At 35.8% G+C, this 19,853-nt stretch overlaps 2 protein-coding genes and 1 long non-coding RNA gene across 5 annotated transcripts; 1 reads left to right on the top strand and 2 right to left on the bottom strand.

Moving 5' to 3' along the window:
- Positions 1-4,798: 4,798 nt before the first annotated feature.
- LOC131647019 (uncharacterized) lies at positions 4,799-6,870 on the bottom strand. 3 transcript variants are annotated; one of them, XR_009297708.1, is made up of 4 exons: positions 6,626-6,870; positions 6,373-6,519; positions 5,570-5,674; positions 4,799-5,371 (listed from the first exon to the last, which is right to left on the bottom strand). It is a non-coding gene; the product is annotated as an uncharacterized LOC131647019 (long non-coding RNA). The 3 variants fall into 3 exon arrangements; XR_009297707.1 differs by having other exon boundaries at positions 4,802-5,371; positions 5,577-5,674; XR_009297706.1 differs by lacking the exon at positions 4,799-5,371 and having other exon boundaries at positions 5,447-5,674; positions 6,626-6,867.
- A 5,074-nt stretch (positions 6,871-11,944) lies between these two features.
- Positions 11,945-14,221, top strand: LOC131647018 (subtilisin-like protease 3). The gene has a single exon (XM_058916936.1). It carries the CDS (start codon positions 11,945-11,947, stop codon positions 14,219-14,221), a length of 2,277 nt encoding a protein of 758 aa, XP_058772919.1.
- Positions 14,222-14,900: 679 nt separating this feature from the next.
- LOC131647017 (subtilisin-like protease) lies at positions 14,901-17,240 on the bottom strand. Its single transcript, XM_058916935.1, has one exon. The coding sequence runs from the start codon at positions 17,238-17,240 to the stop codon at positions 14,973-14,975; it is 2,268 nt and encodes a 755-aa protein (XP_058772918.1). The 3' UTR covers positions 14,901-14,972.
- Between the last annotated feature and the right edge of the window lie 2,613 nt (positions 17,241-19,853).

The following is a 19,853-nucleotide window of genomic DNA, read 5'->3' as shown; positions in this document are numbered from 1 at the left end:
TTTCTTCAATGTTAATTTAAGCCAACCTCTCTGAATGTATACACAAGTTAGATCGTGTATGTGTGGTCATTCTAGTATGGATATAAACGCTGCTACAACTCTTTCTATATATAAATCCTATCATTATCTGAAATGAATATTTGGTCCAATTTTAATTTGTATTCAGAAATTCAAGCAACTCCGCATAAACGAATACAGAACTTTAATGCATTAAAACTATGGTGCCATCTAGAATGAAGGTTGAGTTCTGATACATGAGGTGGAAAATTCGTACCATTAGTGTCAATAATTCTTGGCTTAATACTTTTGTCATTATTATCTCTCGTATATATAAAGGTTACAGGGTTATATCGGTAATTACACTAAATAATTACATTTAAACTAGGCAAAATACTCTTTTTCGTCCTCTAACTTTTACTCGGGGTCCAATTTTGTCCCATAATTTTTAAAAAGTTCAAATAACTCCCTTATCTATTAAAAACGTACCACGTTTATCCTTCCGTTTGCTTCTGTTAGTTGTGCTATTATTTTTTATACAGGTGACATTTAACATGTTGATGTGTATTATCCACGTGTGTATCATTAATTTAAAACTAAACAAGTATCCTTTAGAAAGCTCTTTTTTCATACTTAGCAACTATTGAAGAGTATTAACCACAGAAGTTGAAGCTGATAAGTTCTGGATGTACCTCCAAAGCTCAAAATCGAACGCGTGAAGAATATCGATCACTGAAGAATCACAGGTATGTCATTTATACCTCTAAATGGTGCTGATTGTTGCGAATAGATTTCGTTTTTAGGGTTCTCTTCATCTTCGTTCGTATTAGGGTTCACTCATTTGTATTAGGGTTCGCTTATAGGGTATCGTTTTTTAGGATTCTATTCATCTTGTAAATGTTTCTGATTGTTTTGATTTAGGGTTTATTACATGGATTACGTTTGTTAGGGTTCTATTCATCTTGTAAATGTTTCTGATTGTTATGATTTAGGGTTCTTATTCAGGGTTGTTATGAATCAGGTGTAATGGACGAGATCATTTATCTAACAATTCACCATAGTGGTGCCTTCGTTGATAGTGACAATAATAACTATGAAGGAGGAGACACTGCTACCCAGAAAATAGATGTAGACACCTGGAGCTATTTTGAATTAGTTGGTGTTCTTAAGCACTTAGGCTATAGGGAGTTTGAGAGAATATGGTACAGGGACCCTACATTTGGCATGACTGAGTTAGTTGATGATAAGGGAGCCTTAGACATAGCTGACCTTTACAAGGTTCACCTCAGGGTTGACATATATATTCAACACACTGTATGTGAGCCAGAATTTTGTGACTACCCTATAGAGCAGGACATAGTGAATGAAGAGGAGGACATAGTGAATGAAGAGGAGGAAGAGTTACTGTCTAAAATATATGATGAAGTAGTTGGTCAGGAGGAGAGTAATGTGACTAGGGATAAAGAAACTGATGATGCTTTGGAAAAGGATGGAGGTAATGTGGGTTTGGATGAAGGTAATGTGGGATTGGATGAAGGTAATGTGGCTGTGGAGGATAATAATGTTGGTGAGGTGCATGATGAGTCTAGTACAGATAATGGAGATGACAGTGCTGATGAGAACTATGAGAGTGCTATGGAAGTGGCATTTGATGATTCATCTGATGGTTTTGATGAGTTGGAGGAAGAGGATTTGGATAATCTACTTGAACATGAACCACACCCTGATGGTGAACCAAGCAAAAAACAGTTTGATAAAGATATGGAAAAGGATATGGAGGATGACAATGAAGAACTTCATAGTGGATGTGATAGTGATGATAGCACTGGTCCAGTTACCAAAAAGAGATACCAAATGTTCAATCTGAAGAAGGACATGGCTAATTTCAAATGGGAAGTTGGAGTGTACTTTAGGTCAAGGGAAGAATTCAAGGAAGCCATAACTTCATATGCTGTTCAAAGTGGAAGAAATTTGAAGTTTGTAAAGAATGACAAAGTGAGGGTTAGAGTGCATTGCAAGGCTGGTTGTCAATGGGAAGCTTATTGTGCCAAATTGCCAAATGAGGATACTTGGCAATTAAGGAAGATTGTTGACAAGCATGAGTGCAGTAGGGACTATAATGTTAAATTGTTGACCACTAAATGACTGAGCAAGAGAATTCAAAACTCTTTGAAAAGTAACCCAAGGATGAAGATAAAGGATATAAAGGCAAAGGCTCAAAGAAAGTGGAATGTGGGTGTTACTTCTGATGGTTTGGTTTATCTAATATGTAGGATGTCTGATGAACATATATTTGAAGTTAAGCATGTGCAAGATCCAAATGAGATGTTTACAGTGAACCTGAAAGACAGCAAATGCTCATGTAGGAGGTGGGAACTAACTGGTTTGCCATGTGTGCATGCCTTGTCATGCATGAAGAGTAGGAACTTCAAATTTGAAGATTATATTCCTGAGTACTATAAGAAGAGCAGGTACATTGCAGTATACAAACCAGTCATTTACCCTATTAATGGTTCAAACCTATGGGAAAAAACACAATACCCAGATGTGCATCCTCCAAAGTACAGAAAGATGCCTGGAAGACCAGAGAAGAAAAGGAATCTGGAACAAGGAGAGATAGATGGGTCTGACAGAAAACTTAGGAGAACTGGGCTAATTGTGAAGTGTAGTAGATGCAAGAAATCTGGGCACAACAAAGCCACATGTAAGGTAACAGGGCCAACACAAACTACTGAATCTACTCAACAAAACTCAACACAAACTACTCAACAAGCTTCTCAACAGGTTTCTACTCAGCCTACTCAACAGCAACCAACACAAGCTTCTCAGCCTACTCAACAGCAACCAACACAAGCTTCTCAGCCTACTCAACAGCAACCAACACAAGCTTCTCAGCCAACTCAACAGCAAACAACTCAGCCTTCTCAGACATCCAGAATCAGACAACCTGCTGCTCAGAAGGCAAAGAAATTGGGTGTGAGAAGGGCACCAACACCTTGGGTACCACCTGGACCAACCACAAGATTAGGAGCATCAAGAATTGGCCCAACTACTAGAAGGACAACTCCAACAAAGAGAAACTCATCCAAGAAGAATGTTTAGAATGTTTAGGATATTTAGATTGTTTAGACTGTTAGTTTCATATTTTGGCAGTGTCACTTTTGGAACATGTATGCTTTTAAACATGTATTATGTTGAACATGTAAGCTTTTAAGCATGTCTGAATTTGAACATCTATGGTTTTGAACATGTATGGTATTGAACATGTTTGGTTTTGAACATGTATGGATAATGAACATGTATGGTGTTATTACAATCTTTCAATTTGAAACACATGTTTGATATTGTATTCATTAACACTAACCAAACCACTGATAATTTTAACACTAACCAAACCACTGATTTCATTAATGATAAAAGGTACATCAACTGGTAAACCTTAAAATTACATCATCAAGCTAAACATCTACTGATTACATCAACAATAACATCTACTGATTTTTCCAATAACATCTACTTCCTTATCAACCTAAACCTTAACATGATCACCCTAGACCTTAAAAAAACACAGAACCAATAACATGATCATAATCATCAAGCCACAAAATTTTTCCAATTTCATCATCTTCTTCAGTTGCCTTTGAATTTGATCAGTCTCCTTCCTTATCTCTTCAGTTGACAATCTAACTTTGACAACATCCATTTGTATGTCTTCAAATTTTTTTCCTAACTTTTCCACCATATGTTGCATACAATCCCCATCTGTATCTACAACTTCCTCCAAATACCATTCGAAAAATCCACACCCAGGATTCACAGGCCCCTACATGTGCCATAGATTGCTATTAAATTACCATAAACTTAGAAAACCAACAATCTCTAAAAACTTAGCATACCTTAAAATTGGGACATCCCCAGAATTGTCTTCCAAAAGTCTTTGTTGTCTTTGACTTTCGTAGGGTGGCTTTAGCTCCACAATGGCATACCACAACATTACATTGCAGATTCGCATTCCTACAATTCTCAGAATTCAAACTTTCATGGCTAGCTGCTGAGATATGAGAAGAACATTGATGCGACTTCATGTTCCTGCAAAACCCTAACCCCCAGTTTCTTCCCAATCTCAAAAAGCTGGAATCAAGCAAACCCTAACCCCCAATTTGTGAAGAATCTGGAAAATGAAGAAGAATCTGGTTTAACCCTATCCCCCCAATTCCTTTTAACAAAGGAGAAGAGTACAGTAACGTCCACGTAAGCTGCCACATAAGCTTCTACTAACGTCCGTTTGCTTGTGTTGGACGGAAAGGACTCTTGTGCTACGTTTTTAATAAATAAGGAAGTTATTTGAACTTTTTAAAAATTATGGGACGAAATTGGACCCCGAGTAAAAGTTAGAGGACGAAAAAAGGTATTTTGCCTTTAAACTAATTCCTATTCACATAGATTATACAAACAGTTGAGATTGGCCGATAATAAACTCTTCTTTAGTAAACCAATTGATAAAAACCCTGCTAATCTCTTCCAAATGCAATTTAATTGGTAACATAGTTACTTGGGCTAATAACCAGTGATCGGGCAACAACTACATTCAAGCTAGATTAGAAGAAAAAAAATTAGTTTCTACTAATTGGATTAATAAGTATAAGAACTATGTCAATTATCATCTTCTTAAATTTTCTTCTGATCATTGCCCAATATTTTACTCATATTTTGATTTCAGGTTCCATAACAAAAGCAACACTATCAAAAAAAGATTTGAGAATACTTAAATCACAGTTGAGGATAGCAAACAGATTGTTCATCAAACTTGGAAGTCTAAGGGGATCAGCTTGATATACTGAACCAAACTTTTCAAAAAATAGCTAACCACTAGTACCAAAAAAAAACACTTTTCAGTCGGTTATAAACGACTTATTAGATCGGTTACTTTAAAAATATTGGTTAGGTCGGTTTTCTTTTAACCGACCTAAGAAATTTTGCTTTTTCTTGATTAAAGTTGTTCCTCCTCTTTTTTTTTTCCTTGCATATATGTAGATTTTACCACCATATTGAGAGAAAATTTAAGGAATTACAGTATACCAAAATTTTGTATCGAGTAATAATAGAAACATACTTATATATTCCAAAATATAATAATGTCATACAGAATAAGTTTAAAAGTAATGTGCGTACAAAAGCTTCTATATTACAATGAATAAAGAAACCATATTTTCCATTGCACACAAAATCACAAATCTAGATTATTTTCCTCACATGCTTCACCAATCGACATGACTGTCTCACTTGCTTCAATAGGTTGAAATATCAAATTTGCATGGCATTCATGAACAAATAGTACTTCGTCCTTAAAAAATGACTTTGAATCTCCAAATATCTGAAAAAATGATACTAATTATGTTATACAACCTGTTGAAAATAATATATAATGTACTTAAAAAATAAACATCCATGAATAAACAACACATCTAGATACAATATTCAACATATGTATCATGACATCATTGGAAGATCAAAAGGATAAAAATAGAAGAAGATAGTCAAGAAAACTCGTTGAGTTCAGATCTTTAATCACGTCTAACCACTACGAATCTACTCCGCCAAATGCTAGCCTATAGCAATGCAGACTCCCTCAAACTCGAGGCCACCAAACTGAACTGAATTAGGGAAATTGGACAAACTGCAGGGGACAACACCCAAACTTCAAGTCAGAACATACATTTATTTAAAACAGAGAACATCTTATTCCTTGAACTCCAATGCAAACATTTGTCATTACAATATTGATTACTTAGACTCAATCATAGAATGCTTCAAGTGTAACCCAAAAAACACACTTTGGGGGTAAAGAAATATGATATTTTACTTGAACACAATTTTCTTACTAACCATTAGTAATAGAACACAATCTTAGAATTATAATTATCTTCATTAGTAATACTTGGAAATAAAGAGAATACATAACTGAGATTTAAACAAGAGTACATTTTTAGTTACTCATCTACCAAACTACAACATTCAAGTCTTTCAACAGGCTCGTGCTCATGAGCCCAAGGCTTTTTAAAGCATTGGAGTAACTTCTTAGGGTTTAGAGAATACATAAGTGAGATTTAAACAAACCTACATTTTTAGTTACTCATCTACCAAACTACAACATGTACGTTTACTCAATCTTCATCATGCATGTACATATATTGTATTATTTTGGTTGAAGTAATTTATCATAAGAATTTCAATGATCAAACAACTTTATGGTAAGTATGTGATCTTAACCAACAACAACTACAAGACTGCTAGTAAACAATAAATAGAATTTTTATTATTAGAAATAGCTATATTTGGAAAAGTTTAATCCAAACCAAAGATTAAAGTCCTAACTTTGAGGCCGTTTATTAATGAAACCTTCAATCTCTAAGATAGCAATAAAATCATTCAAATTCATATTGGTCAGGACGATGAAGAGGAACAGTCCCCTTGTTAAAGAACTCCAACCGTAGAGATGATATCACCAGGACAGAAAACATGCTGGAAAATAATCATAACATCATGCCCGTGATTAATCACAGATACAATAATTCTGTTAGTGAAACAGAAACTCAGCAAAATAAAAGAAACAAAGGGATTATCATACCTGAAGGAAATATAAGAAGCAAGATCAGATCCGAAACTCAGAATAACCCAGACGATAACAACATGGTTAGTATAGACACGATCGGGAAAAACAAAAAGTTTATCGTCTACACCGATGCTAACCTCTCTGTGATCGGTGAATGGAATATGGGAGCCGCTTCTCTGTCGGGAAATTTAATGCCAAGTTATTTGATCGTAATTTTTTTTTATTATGTTCCAAATATGGAAATTTATTTAGAGATATACAAAATTAAATATGTGTAGATATTTCTCATTCATTCATTCCCAACTACAAAAAGATTTGATAAAAATCAAGTAATTGGACTCTGGTGGGAAAGGAGCTTCCACTAAGGACGAATCGTTCAGATACTATCCGAGTTCGATTCTTGGTGGAAACAAAACTTAGTTAGTGAGTCATCCCTCTGAACCACGAAACCAGATTTGTCGATGAAGTAACAAAGTAATATTTTATTTTGATAAAGGTGGAAAGTACAAAGATATAGATAGTGGATCACAAAGTGCCACTAGAAAATATGATTGTCCATTTAAAATCAGGTCAACACCGTCAAAAAAATGAATATGGAGTGAAGGTTGATGTAAAATATAGACTGCATAACTATGATTTACTTGATGGATTAGAAGTTCATTTTTATGTTGATGGATTCTTGTAATAGATCCGGAGAATAAAGTTCAGATCACACAAATATATAAAATAAGAGTAAGTTATAAAAGAGATAAAAGGCCCTAAGAATGAGATACAACATTTGTATAAGCGGATAGAGGCTGCATGCTATGTTTACTAGAGTAAAAGAAGAGATGAGTCGGAAGTTGTGACTAGTTGTGGACTACACTTACACGACAAACAAATATAAACAACCTATGCTTAAAATAGTTTCCATGATGTCAATCGAGTTGATATTTGATGTTGCATTTATCTATATGAAATATAAGCAAAAATAGAACTTTTGTCAAGGGTTGGATAAGCTGAAACAATTGTTTGTTAAGAAAGATTTGTGTCCACGAGTGATTTTGACTGATAGTGATGAGGTTGTATGTGCTAGTGAAGAGGTTGAGTATCATCAACGGTTGCAACAATTCAGGAGGCATGTGTAGATTGTAGTGAAATTATTGATTATGTGAAAGATACATGGTTAACTCTTTATAGACATAAGTTTATTGGATCATGGATTAATCGAGTGTTGCATTTGAATAATACTACGGCCAATAAGTATGTCCAATTAGTATTTGTAGTTTGTATTCTTATGATATGTTGGTTTGATTTTATTTATTTATTTTAGGGTTAAGTTTGCTCATTGGAAATTAGAGATGATGTTGGTGAACAATATAGGTGACATGGTTAAATGTTGGGAGGTTATGGATAACAAATTGAAATTACAATCAGGTAACATTGGATCTTCTTTTTAGAAAAGTTTTTATGAAGTTGATCACGTGCACACTAGTCCATTTTATGGTAATTTGTGTTGATTCGTGGCCTGGACTGCTTTGAGGCGCGTTGTTGAAGATTTGTTGAGGGTTGGTTGACTATGTGGGAACCAATAGGAAAATATGTGGTTGTATTCTTAGAACATCTTATGGTTTGTCTTGTGTTTGTGAGTTAGGAAGATACACACACACTTGGTGGTATACCGATGCCAATAGATGTTGTTCATGTTCATTGGAGGAAACTAACCATGGAAGATGACTAGGAGGTAGATGTAGATGAATTATGGAAAGGTTCAAGTCATTGGATATTTTTAGAAAAAAAAAAGCATTAAAAAGTAGGGTTTGTAAAATTTCTCACCCCACTACGACTTCAATGTGTCTGCCACCTAAAAAATTAAAAACAAAGGAGGAGTGAAGAAGAAAAGAAAGAAACTAATGAAATATGATGTTTGTAGGGACCTTTCATATCATGAGTATGTTGATCAAGCATATCAATTTTCAAAGAGGCCATCCACACAACTATATCAATCATCTCAAGCTTCTAAGAAGTAGTCTCAAACAAAGAAGTAATCAACTTCAAAGAATCAGTTCATTCATCAATTTCCTAATTTATTCCACCACCTGAGAGACTTTTTTCCTTGGATTTTATAACAATCGAGAAAATCAATGATATATTTATAATTAAAAATTAAAATAAAATAAGGGCACCTTATGGAGTAGATATTTCCTCAGATGATTAGTTTTGTTGTAGTGATTAGAGTCATATGGGTAAACATGGAAAGTTTTATTTCAAGTGTAATATGGCTAATGAGGGCTTACATATAAAATAATTTTAGTGAACTATTACATATTTTCATATTGTAATGCTTACCTCTTGTCTCACTTGGAAGCAAATGGTGTAGTTGGATGGAGGCTCGTGTATTTAGGAGCAGCATGTCTGTGTTGGTGAATGGTAGCCCAACTAGGGACTTTGTGGTGGCCAAGGGTCTCAGGCAAGGTGACCCTTTGTCACCCTTTCTCTTTTACCTTGGTGACTGAGGGGTTAACTGGTATGATGCAGAAGGCTTTACAAATTGGGGCTTTTGAAGGTTTTAAGGTAAATGAGGATGTGGTTATACATACATTACAGTTTGCAGATGACACAGTGATTGTTGGGGGCGGTGGTTGGAACAATCTATGGTGTATCAAAGTTGTTTTAAGAGGTTTTTAAATGATCTCTGGTCTGAAGGTGAATTTCTTCAAGAGCAAGCTATATGGGATCAATATCCCTAGTGAAATCATGGTTGCTGCCTCCCATTTTTTGCATTGTTGTGTAGCATTGATACCATTCAAATTTTTGGGAATTCAGATAGGCATCAATCCAAGAAGGGCTAGTGCTTGGAAGGGTGTGGTGGATGGTGTTAGAAGGAAACTGAGCAATTGGAAAAACAGGAACATGTCTATTGGTGGAAGAATTACTCTAATCAATTTTGTCCTTAACTCCCTACCTGTTTATGTGATGTCTTTTTATAGAGCACCTAAGTTGATCATTAATCAAATTATTCAGATCCAGAGCAGGTTCTTATGGAAGGGTAATGAGGAGAAGAGAGGCATAGCTTGGGTGAGTTGGGAGAATGTCTGCAGAGCTAAGGAAGTTGGTGGCCTGGGCATAAAGCATATTGGGAGATTCAACTCAGCCCTGTTATGCAAGTGGAGATGGAGAATGGTGAAGGGAGGCTCAACAATCTGGAGGGAGTTTCTTCAAGCAAGGTATGGTGATTTATCATTGCTGAACTTAACAGAAGTGAATGTAAAAAAGTTGAGGAAATCTTCCATTTGGTGGAGAGATATTCTGTCTGTAGGAAGGTTAAGGAATGATGATAGCACTATGGTGGATAGTTTCAGTAGTAAGATTGAATATAAGGTGGGAAATGGGAGTAACACTTGGTTTTGGCACAGTAGATGGATTGGGGATAAGAATCTAAAAGAAGTTTTCCCTGTGATCTATGAGAAATCTACAAACAAATTGGGCAAAGTATGTGATTTGTGGTGCAATGATCCTCTGGTGTGGAAGTGGGATTTAGGAATCAATATGGAGGCATTGATAACTCTGGAAGGTGAGGGACTGAACCAATTGAAAGAGTTGGAGGATATTTTGACAAAGGTTAGTATTAATTATGCTCTGCAGGATGTTATCAAATGGTGGCCCGAGAAAGATGGAATATTTTCTGTAAAATCATGCTATGACAGGTACCATGATCCTATGGCTCAATCCAATGTGATGCAAGTGGATAATCTCCAAATGTTGAAGGCAATATGGAAGGCTGAGACTCTATCAAAGATTCAAGTCTTTGGCTGGAGGATTATAATGAACAGATTGCCTACTAAGGACCAGCTGCTGCATAGGGGTGTGATCCGAACATCCAACAGCGATTGTGTGCTGTACTCTAATGGGGAGGAATCGATTTTACACTTGTTTTTCCAGTGCAGGGTCAGCAAGAAAATTTGGGGAGATATTGGAATCTGGATTGGTGCCCAGGTGGAAGGGAATTATGCCTCAGTGTATCAACATTTTTGTTGGTTTGACGAACAACTTAAAGGAAGATTGAAGAAGAGAAACAAGACTGCATTGTGGCTTGCCGTCCTTTGGACAATTTGGAAAGGGCGCAATGATCATAGCTTCAATGAGATACCTTTTAATGCTGAAGAGGTTATTTATAATGCTAAGATAATTTCTTGGCTGTGGCAGAATTTGTCGTCTACTGCTTTCAGCGGCATTCCCTTCTATGACTGGTTTAGGTTCCCTTTCTAGTGGTGGTGTGGGATTTGTAGACTGTTTATTGGTGTTTGTAACCTGGATCACTATGTTGTAAGGGATGAGTACCCCTTGTACTCTTCATTAATACTATTTGCTTATTAAAAAAAACTATAAACATTAGATAAACTCATGAAATGAGTCATAATTCAACATATTATCATACTTTGTTTCATGCTCAATTAACATTTCTGATATCCTAGAACCTTCTTACATGATACACACTATGGTGTTGTTATTTTAACTCATGTGTTATTTTGTTGGTTAATAAGAATTTATCAAGTTATTTAATCACAATTCTTGTGAGATCGTTATTTTACTTATCCTTTGTTACTAGTTTAAATATGTATATTTGTACATATTATTCTAATCAACTAATTTTAGTCTCAAACACAAATTTTTTGGTCAATCACTTGGTGACCTAAATACGTTCTATAATATTTTTCTTTATACTTAGTGTAGAAGTCCCCCTTTTTTATTAAAAAATTGTTAGGTTTATAGACCGTTTTTTAAAATGTTCTATATATACATTTTAACTTCTTTTTTTCCTTTTCATTCAAAGATTTATAGGATTTAAAAAAAAGTGTTTTAAACATTTTTTTATTAAAGTTTATTAATGCATTTTAAAAAAGTGTTATAAAAGAGGAGTTATCAAAAACTTAAATTAACACACTAAAAAATGATCACACATCCTACTCTCTATAGGATATGGTTGTCAAGAGTTATACATTTCATGAGCTATAGCAATTAGCAACCATTATCTTTGGTATTTAAAAGATAATTTTCTAGTAGAGGTTAGAAATGCAAGTGACTTATCATCAATGTATATCCTAAAGTGGATATTAATTCTCTAGTGACTATTAACTAAGCATATTATCTTAATTGTGTCTATCGCCACACCGATTGTGAACAGGATAAATCGAACGTAGCGGGTATCACCATGCAAGTGCCTTAATTTATTTATAAGTTCCTAACCAGCAAGGTGCTATGCTATGCTAGCTGTGATATCGTTAACTATCATGTCTTCCCTCCACACTATATAACTTAGTTGCAAGGGATTAATTTCACGTATCTTTCAAAAACATGACCATAAAAAAGATGGAACTAATAACACCAAAATTGCTTCTTGGTTTCATTATGGTGCTAAGTATTTCTCAAACTTCGGCACATAAATATAATTACCAAGAATTCACAGCTACAAATGATGAACTAGAAGATGAAAGTAGCTTATTAACTTACATTGTTCACGTCAAAAAACCTTCTCTTGATCAATCTAAGGAGAGTTTGCATGGTTGGTACCATTCACTCTTGCCATCCACTACAAAAACTCAGAACCAGAATCGCATTATTTTCTCATACCAAAACATAGTTGATGGTTTTGCCGTCAAGTTGACTCCGGAAGAAGCCAAGACTCTAGAAGAGAAGGACGAGGTTCTCTCAACTCGACCGGAGAAAATTCTTTCGTTGCATACAACTCATACTCCAAGCTTCTTAGGGTTGCAACAAAGTCAGGAGTTGTGGAAGAGTTCTGATCTTGGTAAAGGGATCATAATTGGAATCCTGGACACTGGTATATACCCTTCCCATCCTTCTTTTTCTGATGAAGGAATGCCGTCTCCACCTGCGAAATGGAAAGGCCATTGTGAATTCACAGGAGAGAGGATTTGTAACAACAAGATCATTGGAGCAAGGAACTTCATAAAAAATTCTTCTCTTCCATTCGATGACATTGGCCACGGAACTCACACGGCTAGCACAGCTGCGGGGAGGCCTGTGCAAGGTGCCAATGTCTTTGGCAATGCTAATGGCACAGCAACTGGCATGGCACCAGATGCACACTTGGCAATTTACAAAGTATGCAACATCAACGGTTGTACCGAAAGCGCGATACTAGCTGGAATGGACGCTGCGGTTGAGGATGGTGTTGACGTACTTTCCCTTTCCCTTGGAATACCCTCCATTCCTTTCTTTGAAGACGGGATCGCACTTGGTGCATTTAGTGCAATTCAAAAGGGAATTTTTGTTAGTTGTTCAGCTGCAAATGGAGGTCCTGCTTATGGTACATTGTCCAATGAAGCACCATGGATTCTTACGGTTGGTGCTAGCACAATTGACAGAAAAATAGAAGCAGTAGCAAAGCTTGGAAACGGGGCGGAATATCTTGGAGAATCAGTTTTTCAACCAAAAGACTTTGCATCAACACTATTGCCACTTGTGTATGCAGGTGCACTTAACACAAGTGATGATTCCATTCTCTATTGTAGTCCAACTTCCATGAAGAACATTGATGTTAAGGGAAAGGTAGTTTTGTGTGAGCTAGGTGGATTAGCTGCAAGAATAGCCAAAGGTCAAGCAGTTAAGGATGCTGGTGGTGCTGCCATGATCCTCATGAATAGCGAAAATCACGCTTTCAATCCAATTGCTGATGTTCATGTTCTACCTGCAGTTGATGTAAGTTTCTCAGCTGGTTCATCCATCAAAAAGTATATAAACTCAACTTCAACACCAACAACCACAATTTCATTCCAAGGAACTGTTATCGGAAATCCATTAGCCCCTCAAGTTGCTTCATTTTCATCGAGAGGTCCAAGCAAAGCAAGCCCCGGAATTCTGAAACCCGACATAATCGGACCTGGATTGAACATTCTAGCAGCATGGCCTTCTTCATTAGACAATAGTACACAACCGTTTAACATAATTTCAGGTACCTCAATGTCTTGTCCTCATCTCAGCGGCATTGCAGCGCTGTTGAAAAATTCTCATCCAGATTGGTCACCAGCTGCTATAAAATCAGCAATTATGACAACTGCTAATAAGGTTAATCTTCAAGGAAAAGCTATTTTGGATCAAAGACTTCTACCAGCTGATGTATTTGCGACTGGTGCTGGACATGTTAACCCTTTGAAAGCGAACGATCCAGGACTTGTTTATGATATTGAAACAAATGATTATATTCCTTATTTGTGTGGTTTGAATTACACTGATAAACAAGTTGGACTTATTTTGCAACAGGAAGTGAAATGCTCTGAGGTAAAGAGTATACCACAAGCACAACTTAACTACCCATCATTTTCGATTCGGTTGGGATCCACATCACAGTTTTATACAAGAACATTGACAAATGTTGGACCTGTTAACACAACTTATAATGTGGTAATTGATGTTCCTTTGACAGTAGGTATGAGTGTAAGTCCATCTCAAATAACATTCAATGAGGTGAAGCAAAAGGTTACATACTTTGTTGGTTTTATACCTGAAGATAAAGAGAATAGAGGTGATAACATGACTGCTCAAGGGTCTATCAAGTGGGTTTCTGGAAAATATTCTGTTAGTATTCCTATATCTGTTATCTTTGTGTGAAAATTTGGAAAAATAAATTGATTAGAGCATGACATTATGATGTTAAGGAATAAATATAGGAACTAAAAAGTTTGCAAACATGCAATGGAATCTTGAAACTTATTTCAATTTCTTCAATGTTAATTTAAGCCAACCTCTCTGAATACTAATAAATTATGAGTCTTAAGTAAACCACTTGAAACGGTAACTTACAAGATCAAACTTTGCAACTATGCATGATTCATCAATATATGAGGTCATTTTAGCAGCGATTCATCCTTATGAAGTTAAATTCTTATTCTATTGTCGTTAACCAACATAAGGATGAGAATTTATATAACACCAACATAAGGATGGGAATCTTAACCTTTGATAAAAGCTAGTCAATTTATATAACACCAACATAGATGTTAGTGTGAACTATGCATTGGACACATTCTAAAGGTACGTCCAAGCAAGTTTGAATATGTCATTAGAGCTGTCTTTGGGAACAACTGTCTTATTAAGGTCTCTATCTTAAAGACCCTAACTCCTCTCCTATATTTATGCTAATTGTTGATGTTTCATTCAACTTTTCTTTAATCATTCAACTTTTCTTTAATCAGTAACATTTATTAGCTTACATAAATAAAGATTATTACATTATAACAATAATGCAGTTGCATTTTCAATAGTAACAAATATAAGTGCCAAAGTGAATTACTAATACATTTCTTGAATTTCCACAACCAATATATTCCATTCTCTTCTTTATTTCTTGAGCATCGTATCATCACTTGAAAATCACAGATATTGGGATCCTAACCACATGTTTGTCAGAAACCCATGTAAGAGAACCCTGAGCAAAAGTATGATTCTTTCTATTTTCCTTAATCTGAGGTATAAAATCCACAGAGAAACTAACCTTCTCATTGATCTCAGTAAATGTTATTTCACTTGGATTCACACTCATTCCCAAAGCCAAAGGCACATCAAGTTCAGCTCTATAAGTTGAATTTGCAAACCCAACATTAGTCAAAGTTCTGGTATAAAACTGCGAATCAGAACCCATAAGAATAGAGAAAGAAGGATAATTCAGTTCTGCTTCTGCTATACTTTTCACACCAGAACACTTCACTTTCTGCTGAACAATAATTTCAATCTCTTCATCAGAATAATCCAAACCACACAAATAAGGAACATAATCTTCTGGTTGAATATCATAAACAAGTCCAGGATCATTTGCTTTAACAGGATTAACATGTCCTGCACCAGTAGCAAAAACATCAGCAGGTAAATGTCTTTGATCTGTTATAGGTAAACCACCGAGGTTGAGAGTATTAGCCGTTGTCATGATTGCTGATTTTATAGCGGCCGGAGACCAATCAGGGTGAGAGCTTTTGATCAATGCAGCAATACCGCTGAGATGAGGACAAGACATTGAAGTACCAGAAACAATGTTATAAGGTGGGAGTTTGTTGTCAAGAGAAAGAGCCCATGCGGCAAGAATGTTGACACCTGGTCCAATGATGTCTGGTTTTAAGATTCCTGGACTTTCTTGACTTGGTCCTCTAGAAGAAAATGAAACAACAGAGGGAGCATTTGAATCACCAATTATTGTTCCTTTGAATGATACGGTTGCTGTTGGATTGTAGGTTTTGTTTATGTAATCTTTGATTATCAAACTAGCTAGGTAACTTACTTCAACAGCAGGTAAAACATGAGGAATGGCAAAAGTGCTGAATCCAATGGCTTCTGTGTTTGCGAGGATCATGGCAACACCACCTGAATTTAGAACTTCTTGCCCCTTCACAATACTTGAAACACCTCCTCCTATATCACACAACACTACTTTTCCTCTTAGATCAATGTTCTTTAAGGAATCTGGTAAACACAACGACTGATTCAGGCTTGAGTTTCCATATCCATATGAACCTCCATACACAAGTGGCAATAATTGTTGCGAAAAGTCCTTAGGTTGATACAATGTTTCACCTTCAAATTCTTCACCATTTCCTAGCTTTGCGGATGCTGCTATTTTTCTGTCAATTGTGCTTGCTCCTACTGTGAGGATCCAAGGAGCTTCATTTGAGAGAGTGCTATAGCCAGGGCCAGAGTTTGCTGCGGAGCAACTAACAAAAACTCCTTTTTGGGTAGCAGCAAATGCACCAATTGCAATTGGGTCTTCAAAGAATGGAAGAGAACCTAAACCAAGTGAAAGTGAAAGAACATCTACACCATCTTCAATAGCTATATCCATCGCTGCTAAGATAGCACTTTCAGGGCATCCAACTTTGTCATTACAAACTTTGTACATTGCTATGTGAGCATTAGGTGCCATACCAGCTGCTACACCTTTAGCATTACCAAAAACGCTCGCATCTTCTACGAACCTTCCTGCGGCTTCTGCAGCAGTGTGTGTTCCGTGGAAGAAATTCTCAAATGGAGGCTCTTGAATTGCGCCTTTGACTAAGTTTCTTGCACCAATGAGCTTATTGTTGCAAATTGCTCCACCGGTGAATTCACAGTGACCTTTCCATTTTGCAGGTGGTGGTGGCATTGCTTCGTCGTTGAATGACGGGTGAAAAGGATATATACCTGTATCTATGACTCCAATTATGACGCCTTTTCCGAGGTTATCATCACTCCATAATCCTTGTCCTTGTTTCAACCCCAAGAAAGTTGGAGTGTGAGTTGTGTGTAATGAAAGTGTCCTTTCAGGTCTTGCCGACACAATTTCACCTTTCTCTTGAAGATCTTTTGCTTCTTCTGGTGTCAACTTGACTGCGAATCCAGAGGCTACATTGCTGTAAGTGAAAACCATTCTCTCTTTGTGAACAAAAGTTTGTGGAAGGAATGAATGATACCAAGTATGCAAATCTTCTGATTGAAATGAAGCAACATTTTCTGATTTTTTGACATGAACAATGTATGTCATTAAGTTGTGATCATGTTCATGACTTTCCTCTACAGCAAATACTGAAATTTGGTTGATGCTGCAGAGAACTAAAATGAGACTAACAAGCAATGTAAGTTGCATGGTGTAGTTTGTTCTTACCATGATTTAGTTTGATATAAAAGTTGCTTGTGATTTTTCTAGTGTCATGAATGTGTATATATAGATAAATATAAAGCATAGAAAACAAAACGGTAAAATTGGCGCCATTGTTTTATTTTACTTGCAACATAGGAAACAAGGACATGCATTGGGCTGGCTTAGGACGGCTAATTCTGAGTGGCAAAAAATTGTTGAGGTAATTTGAACTTAGGAACTCTCATAGTAATGCCCGCTAATTTATGTGGTGTTAATTTGTTTGTACTTGATAGATTGGATTTGGAACAACTATTTTTCTGGACATATTTCTCCAACATTGCCATATGTTGTTTTTGGCTTAGAAAAGTTATCAACAAAAAGACAAGTTTTACAATGTATTAGAGAAATTCTACATAATATATTTCTTACGAGTATTATAACTAATGGGAAATCTCTCCTTGGTACAATGAAGATTTTAGAAAACAATTTGAGATGTTTTTCTATAATATTTATCGGTAAAAGATGGTTGTTGTTTTTACAAAATAGAAGATTTATTTGGAGACAAACTAACAATGTTGTTCACTTGTTAATTGTCTTATTTAGAGACAAACTAATAATGTTGTTCACCTGTTAATTGTCTTTTGCTAGTCACCAAAATTTTGATTATATTTCTTTTTTTTCTTTCTCTTTTTTTTTTACAAGGCAATGCATAAAGGACTAAAGAAATAAAGAAAAAAATGTCAATATTAACGAGACACTCTAACACATTTAGGGAGTGAAACTTTGGAATCATCATAAACTAAAATAACATTTAACTCACTCAATACGAGATTCGGAAGAATTAGGAGTTTAGTGTTGTTCAAAATAAGATTATAATTGTCTATTCAATTTGCACAACAATTTTCTTCTCGTCAAATATGATTGAACTTGATGTGTCAATTCTTTTGAGTCATTCTTTTGATTCAACGAACTAAAGTTGGAAAATTGTGATCACGCCCTGTGTGTATAGGCTTCCAATATCTTGCATAACTTGGTCAACAATAATATCCGACAAATGATCCATAGAAATAACAAAAAGGAGATGGGGGATCACATTGATGAATATCGTTGGAAGGAGCTAAGCTATTAAGCTTGACCCCATTCCACAAAATTTTGAAGGACGATGGGGAAATACAATGAGAAATTAAACTAATTAATTCTTCGAAAAACTTACAATTATGAAGACATTGGGTGACAAACTTCTTATTCAATCTATCATAGGATTTCTTTAGATCAATCTTTATCGACATAAACACTTTTTGGCTTTTCATTTTCTTCATTCCATGGACCATCTCTTGGGCAATAATAATATTATGATAAATATACCTCTGTGGGATAAGCCTAGATTAATGCGGAAAAATGATATTATTTAGTAGAGACTTCATACTATTTGCTACAATTTTGATAACAAGATTATAGATCGCATTGCAAAGGGCAATAGGACAAAACTGTGTGAGAAACTCTGGTTGGTCAATTTTTTAAATCAGCTCTAGAAAAGTATTGTTTGTCGAACCAATCAAATACGGGTCACTCCAAACACTACTAAATAATTGATGTAAGAACAACGTCACAATATCCCAACAATAGTGGTAAAAAAGAGTCGGGGAACCATCTTCACCAGGAGCTTTATGAGGAGTCATATCGAAAAGATCCTTCTTGATCTCTAGTTTGGACGCAACAATGCACAAGCTTCACAATCTCAGCGTCACATTCCCAATTTCTATTTACATCTCTAAGAGTCATGATTTTATTCTTCCTTTTACAGAACAAGGTCTTCCACTTACCTTTGAACTTTTGAAACTGGATAGACTCCTATTGGTAAGGAGTTTGAGCTAATTGATCTTGAAAAGTCACCCTCTACAATCTTATGATATCTATTATTACCATAGTACGCACTATTTTGTATGTCATTCAACCTATATATGGTCTATTTCGTAAGTTTGAAGATATTTTCAAATAAGTACATGTTCCACTTCTTAATAAGAGTAGTCATATCACCTAACAAAGACATTAACTCCCCCTCGTGGACCTAGTTTTCACACATCCCAGACCCAAAAACTACGGCATTTCAGGTCATCCTTATCCCCCCCTCCTCTCTAGACCTAGAACCACTACTTGACGCAATAAACATCTGAAAAATAGCCAAAATATCTCTAGGCAAGACAACACTCCAACTCAACCACCTAAAAATCATATACCTTACATAGGATGCAACCTTACATGTCACAAAGAGATGCGAAAAAAGACTCAATAAGCACCAAGCAGAAGGGTAGGAAATAGTCATATAAGACACCCCGCCTAAGTAAGTTATCTTTTGTAGGAATACAAACCTGGAGAAGCTGCCAAGAGAAAACTATAACTTTAGAGGGGGGTCAGCTACACTAAATAGTCGAAAGGAATAACTCTACATGAGAAATATGACGACCAATAGGGAACTCTCTAGCTAAAAGATAGGAGTAGGCAAAAGATACGGAATAAGCGTCGTCACTCGACTCGCTCCACCTCCACACATCACTCTCAAGAGAAGGGGTAAATCTCTAATCACAGGCTAAAAGTCACTAAAAAGAGCCAACTCATAATCAAAGAGAAAATATCTCCTCC

The sequence above is a fragment of the Vicia villosa genome, linkage group LG2, assembly GCF_029867415.1.
Source record: "Vicia villosa cultivar HV-30 ecotype Madison, WI linkage group LG2, Vvil1.0, whole genome shotgun sequence".
NCBI lineage: Eukaryota > Viridiplantae > Streptophyta > Magnoliopsida > Fabales > Fabaceae > Vicia > Vicia villosa.
The sequence above is the reverse complement of the archived record's forward strand: the minus strand, read 5'-3'. Positions and strand labels throughout refer to the sequence as shown.